This window comes from Crocodylus siamensis, chromosome 1 (genome assembly GCF_052110815.1).
Source record: "Crocodylus siamensis isolate JL-2025a chromosome 1, ASM5211081v1, whole genome shotgun sequence".
Classification (NCBI taxonomy): Eukaryota; Metazoa; Chordata; order Crocodylia; family Crocodylidae; genus Crocodylus; species Crocodylus siamensis.
Genome location: NC_143395.1, coordinates 182,388,397 through 182,394,914, shown reverse-complemented (window position 1 = coordinate 182,394,914; position 6,518 = coordinate 182,388,397). Strand labels below are relative to the sequence as shown.

Below are 6,518 nucleotides of genomic sequence, written 5' to 3'. Positions count from 1 at the left end.
CTGTGGTTGGACTTTTTACACACACTTGCCTCGCCTGCCACGACTTTGATGGTAATACCGATTGGTTCAGATGGTCCGGTGCGTGTCGTCCAAATATGAGACTTCTTAGCGTCCTGCGGGTCCTGCGTTGATGAGGGCTCCGCCACCCCTACACCCTTGCCCATTCCACCGGGTGGTGGCTGCCTATCAGAGCAGGCCACGTGTCCATAGATCACTCAGATTGTCTGTAAAAGAAATGCAAAGGTAAACAAAATGCTATGGCCAGGGGTTCTCTAGATCGTGGTGGCTGCTTCGACCCTCAGCAGACATCCTCTGATAGTCCCCTGTATGCCATGGGGTTAAAACTGCTTCTCTAGCTCTCCACGAGCTCTTCAGTCCTCACTAGGGCTCCCTGGAGCCACTCAGCTCCTCCTTACAGGAGCTACGGTTTCACAGCCAGTGATTGCCCCTATATTACAGTTTATATGGTACCCAGCCCTGGCCAGAGTCCCGCCACTCCCGGACGGCTGCAAACAGTCCGCGGCCTTGCTGGACCCCCTGCTCGGGCTCAGAAGCCCTACTGTGGTTTACCCTTCCTCCAGAAGGTCCTGCCCTGTCAGAGGACAGCTCGCATCCGCTGGCAGGTGCTCTGGACGGCTTCAGCTCCCCCGCTGCCTCCTTCCAGTTCTGCCGCGCCTCCGCTGGCCTGGCCTCTGTCCATGCCAGCCCCTCCCTCGTCCATGCACCTGGAAGAGGTGAGTTCCTGCCCAGTGTCTTGGGTCTGTGGGCGTGTGATTCGTGTGTTTGTACCTGGGCGGGGAGCCTCGGAGCCCGTCGGCTCCTTCTCCCCCTCACATATCCCGCCCCTCAAGACGCTGCTAGGCGTTTCCCTTTCCTGGCTCAGTCCCTCCAGTTCTTCTGACTTGGCACTGGGGTTCTTCTCCTCGCACCTCGACAGAAAATCTGCCACGGTGTTCGATTTTCCTGGTTGATACACTACCCAGAATCGGAAGGGTTGGAGAGCCAAGGCCCACCACATTATGCGGGCGTTATCCGTCTTGGCTGTATTCAGCCATCTCAAAGGGGCTTGGTCAGTTATTAGCTTGAATTCGCGCCCTAAGAGGTAGTGCCTAAAGTAGTCTACCCCCCACCGGATGGCTAAACACTCCCGCTCTATAGTGGAGTACCTTCTTTCATGTTCGTTGAGCTTCTTGCTGGCGTATGCTATCAGCCGCTCCACTCCGTCCACCTTCTGGGACAGGACCGCTCCGAGTGCAACGGCAGAGGCATCTGTCTGTAAAGTGAAAGGCAGGGCAAAATTGGGAGTATGGAGGATCACCTCCTGGCACAAAGCCCGTTTGAGGCCTTCAAAAGCCTTCCACCATTCCGCGTTCCACTCGATATTGCCGGTCCTCCGGCCCTTCATTGTCTCGACGAGCGGGTTGGCTATTTCGGCGAACCTGGGTATGAATCTCCTGTAATAGCTGGCCAACCCCAAGAATGCCCGCATTTGTTTCTTAGTTGCTGGAGCCGTGTAATCCCTAATAGCCTTTACCTTATCCGCGAGGGATTTAACTTGGCCTTGCCCTACTAAGAAACCAAGATACTTGGTCTCCTTCTTGCCCAGGGCACATTTCTTGGGGCTAGCTGTTAGTCCCGCCTTAATTCGAGCAGGATGGCCCTTAGGGCTTTTAGATGCTGCTCCCATGTCTCCGTATATATCATGATGTCATCTATGTAAGCGGAGGCATACTCTTGATGAGGCACGAGGACCCAGTCAATCAGCCTTTGAAAAGTGGCTGCTGCCCCATTAAGCCCGAATGGCATTCTTTTGAATTCAAAAAGGCCCCGTGGTGTACCAAAGGCAGTTTTTGGCTGGTCCTCCTTTCTTAACGGGATTTGTCAGTAACCCTTTGACAAATCAAGGGTTGAAATGAACTTCGCCTGGCCTATGCGTTCCACTAATTCACTGATTTGGGGCATAGGAAATGCGTCAAACTGCGTCAGGGCGTTTAATTTCCGAAAGTCCACGCACAGCCTCAAACTCCCATTGGGTTTTCCCACGGCCACCACGGGGCTGCGCCAGGGGCTACAGGATGGTGTGATGTTCCCTTGTTCCAACATCTTCTCTTGTTCCCTTTTTATAGGCTGGTACCTATGGTATGGGATTCTGCACCATTTTTATGTGCTATCTGACCCTCCTTGGTTATAATTTTGTGCTCCACCCCAGTGGCTTTCCCCGGCTGCTCCGTGAATATGTCCTGAAACTCCTCTACTAAGCCTTGCAATTGTTGGAGTTGTTTAGGCTTCAACTGCCTCCCCACCAGGACTTGATCTCCATCCTTGGGGCATTCTGGGTTAACCTGATTTGTACCCCAAATTCGTCCGCCTCAGGGTCGGGAGAAATTAATAGGCCCTTGGGCTCGCGCCACTCCTTAAGGAGGTTAATGTGATAGATCTGTCTCTCCCTTTTCGCCCCCGGGTGCAACACTTCATAATCAATGGGGCCTACTCTCCTCGTGACAGTAAACGGTCCCTGCCAGGAAGTTAAAAACTTGCTGGTTGAACTGGGTAGTAGCACGAGCACCCTTTGCCCCACTTTTAATTCCTGTTCCTTAGTATGGACGTCATATCTTTCTTTCTGTTTTGGGCTTATTCCAAATTGTCCTGGGCCACCTCCCTGACTGCCTGGAGATGCTCCTGCAGATCTCAGATGTACTCAGAGGCTCCCTTGCCTGGATTCGGGTCTGCTTTCCACCCTTCCCTCACAACATCTAACAGGCTGCGAGGCTGATGCCCAAATGTTAATTCAAAGGGCGAGTACCCCAATGATGCCTGTGGGGCATCCCTGACTGCAAACAGTAGGGGTGGGACCATCAGGTTCCATTTCTTAGGCTCAACTTGAGCGCACCGGCGCAGCATCCCCTTTAATGTACCATTAAAACGTTCCACCAACCCGTTTGTCTGGGGGTGGTACACCGCTGTCTTCAGGTGGTGGATCTGAAGCACCTTACACATAGCCCCCAACACCAAGGACATAAAATTGGACCCCAGTCCGTGATAATTTCCTTGGGGATTTCAAACTTGGCAACCCACTTCATCAGCTCCTCTGCCACCTTGGGCCCCGTGATGGCTCTCAGAGGAATAGCCTCTGGGAAGCGGGTCATGTAGTCTATGAGCACCAGCATGAACTGGTGTCCTGCTACACTATGGGGCAGTGGGCCGACTACATCTAAGGCCACCCTGGCGAATGGCTCTCACACCACCGGCATTGGCTGTAAGGGCACCTTAGAGGGCTTATGAGTGCTCACTTTCTGGCACAACTCATAAGTTTTACAATACTCTTCAATGTCCTCATACATAGGGGGCCAGAAGCACCACCTAGCTAAATGAGCCTCCGTTTTGTGTTTTCTTAGATGTCCCCCGAGGGGGTTCCTGTGCGGTAGGCGTAGGAGGGGCTCTCTATAGGGTCGAGGTATAACAAGTTGGGCAATTTCGTCTCCCTCGGCCCTGCCCCATTTGACCCTGTATAGCAACCCCTTCCTTATCTCCACCCGGGGAACCTGTTTTCCTTGTTCGGGGGAGATTACCTGGGTGTCGGCTCTCACTGGGTCGGCCTCTCGAAAGGGTCTCAGCTCCTCGTCACCCCCTTGTGCCTCATGGAGTCGACTGTTGTTAGCCAAGGCCTCCACTTCTATGTCGTCAGGTGTGTTGGGGTCAGTCCCAACTAGCCCCTCTCTCAGGTCCTCGTACTCATGGAGTGATGCTAGTACTTCAAATATTTCAGGCCAATCCCGACCCAAGATCGGGTACAGGATCCCTTCGTCCAGCCCCACCGGGATTCTTCTCCGAATCCCCTTCACTTGAACATCTAGCAACTGCCTTTCAAAATAGGATTTCTGTTTGTGGAGGCATATCATTTGCACCCCGGCACACTGTGGCGCTTGTTTCCAGTTGACCAACGAGGGGTGCACTAATGATTGCGCACATCCCGTGTCCACGACCGCCATGATGGGGCGGCCTTCGACCCACACCCTCACTTTGGGTAAAGGTTGAACCTTAGCGGACCAGCTGCTGCCCACCCTGCACTCCATCGACTCTACTTCTGAGGTTTCCCCCGACCTTGGACGACTGTCAGGGAAGGCTAGGTCTTTTGCGGGCCTTGACCGAACTCCCTGAGAGCAGTTCCGGGTGATATGCCCTTTTCGTCCACGTAGGAAGCATGTTGGTCCGGGACTCCCCTTTCTGCTCCCCTTGCTCTCCTTGTCCCGCTTTGCACTTATATCTTGCCCCTTCATACCTCTGTCTTGACGTAGATCCACCTGGGCCATATCGAACTGCTCAGCCAGCTGCAGGGCCTCCCGAGACAATGTTGGGCAGTGGTACCTCACCCACTTCTGTGTGTCCTCATCAAGGTCTATTATAAATTGCTCTACGAGGATCTGGTCACATATTTCCTCCTTAGAGACGGCCTCTGGTCTGAGCCACTTACTCATCAGGTCCATAATATTTGAGGGGCCTTCACCTCTCTTGGTTTTCTCCCTTGGAAGGCCTGGCAATGCCTCTCTGGCGTTATGTCCAGCATCCACAATATTTCCGCCTTGACCTTGTCATATTCCTGGGCGTCCACCCGGGTCATAGCCCTATACGCCGCCTGGGCCTGACCAATTAACAGGACCCCTAGATAGCCTGCCCATTTTGCCTTCTCAATTCCTGCGGCTATGGCCGTCTTTTCATATGTCTCCAGAAAGGCCTCAGGGTCGTCCTCCTTGGATATTTTAGGCATCCTGAAGTCCCACAGGCCCCTCTGAGCCCATACCTGATGCTGTAGCAAATGCTTCTGTATGCTTGTTTGTCTCATGGCCTGTTGCTGCTGTTGCTGCAGCACTTGGGTCATCAGGTTCATTGCTTGTTGCAATGACTCTGCTCCCATTAGTCCAGGCTGGTGCTCCATCTGGACCCTTCAGTACTGTTGGAGAAGCTGCTGCCGATTCCCGGCCAATGCACCACTGTCGGGGGGAAGGTAGCTACCACCTCCCTGCGTCAGGGCCGCTTACCGGTTGCCAAGGAGCGGCTCACCTGTGGTTGGACGTTTTACACGCGCTTGCCTCGCCTGCCATGACTTTGATGGTAATACCAATTGGTTCAGATGGTCCGGCGCGTGTCGTCCAAATATGAGACTTCTTAGCGTCCCACGGGTCCCGCGTTGATGAGGGCTTCGCCACCCCTACACCCTCGCCCATTCCACCGGGTGGTGGCTGCCTATCAGAGCAGGCCACGTGTCCATAGATCACTCAGATTGTCTGTAAAAGAAATGCAAAGGTAAACAAAATGCTATGGCCAGGGGTTCTCTAGATCGTGGTGGCTGCTTTGACCCTCAGCAGACATCCTCCGATATTCCCCTGTATGCCGTGGGGTTAAAACTGCTTCTCTAGCTCTCTACGAGCTCTTCAGTCCTCACTAGGGCTCCCTGGAGCCACTCAGCTCCTCCTTAAAGGAGCTACGGTTTCACAGCCAGTGATTGCCCCTATATTACAGTTTATATGGTACCCGGCCCTGATCGGGTTCCTGCCGCTCCCGGACAACTGCAAACAGTCCGCGGCCTTGCTGGACCCCCTGCTCGGGCTCAGAAGCCCTGCTGTGGCTTACCCTTCCTCCAGAAGGTCCTGCCCTGTCAGAGGACAGCTCGCATCCGCTGGCAGGTACTCCGGATGGCTTCAGCTCCCCCGCTGCCTCCTTCCGGTTCCGCCGCGCCTCCACTGGCCTGTACCAGTGTCTCTTTTATGCCGGCTCTGTCCGTGCCGGCCCCTCCCTCCTCCGTGCACCTGGAAGAGGTGAGTTCCTGCCCAGCGTCTTGGGTCTGTGGGCGTGTGATTTGTGTGTTTGTTCCTGGGCGGGGAGCTTTGGAGCCTGTCGGCTCCTTCTCTCCCTCACACCCTTGTTGGTAATCTTCCACACCAGGAAGTTCCTGCTGCCTCACCCAGACTCTCTTCTGGGGTGCCACAGTGTGTTTTCAGGAGGATTCACTCTGTTACAGTTGGCCATGACTCTTGGGAAAATGTTTTTTCCCTACATTCAGCCTTCCAAAAATAGAGTGTGTGTTTTATCTGGGGAGCATGTGATATGCAAGAAAATACTGTATAGTGACAGTGCTAACTCAGTTGCATCTCTCTCTCTCTCTGATTTGTGTTACCACTGTAATATTACCTAACAGCATTAAATTAGAGAACGTATTTCAAAAGATACTGATCCTTGTGTGGCAACAACAACAGGCTGACTGTAGCAGCTGTGACAGCTGTGCTGGCAGCCAGAGTCACTGCCATTCTTGCATGGCCTTTAAGTGGGCACCTGGAGCTGGTCCCAAGACTGCCTACCTCTCATTACACTACCATCTACAATCAAATCTGTTTTGTACAACAGCTCTGATCACAATAAAAGGATGTGAAGAATGAATGCAGAGAAAGAGAAAGGTTATTTTCCATTTTGAAAGGCAAGGCTAATACCAGGTTCTAATACAGGAGTGGGCAATTATTTTGGAT

At 53.3% G+C, this 6,518-nt stretch overlaps 1 protein-coding gene across 1 annotated transcript; it reads right to left on the bottom strand.

Annotated features, from left to right (window-relative positions):
* On the bottom strand, window positions 1-4,701 carry LOC149873740 (uncharacterized). Its single transcript, XM_090031538.1, has 3 exons — window positions 3,570-4,701; window positions 1,167-1,273; window positions 1-224 (listed from the first exon to the last, which is right to left on the bottom strand). The coding sequence occupies exons 1-3, from the start codon at window positions 4,482-4,484 to the stop codon at window positions 212-214; spliced, it is 1,035 nt and encodes a 344-aa protein (XP_089887664.1). The 5' UTR covers window positions 4,485-4,701; the 3' UTR covers window positions 1-211.
* Between the last annotated feature and the right edge of the window lie 1,817 nt (window positions 4,702-6,518).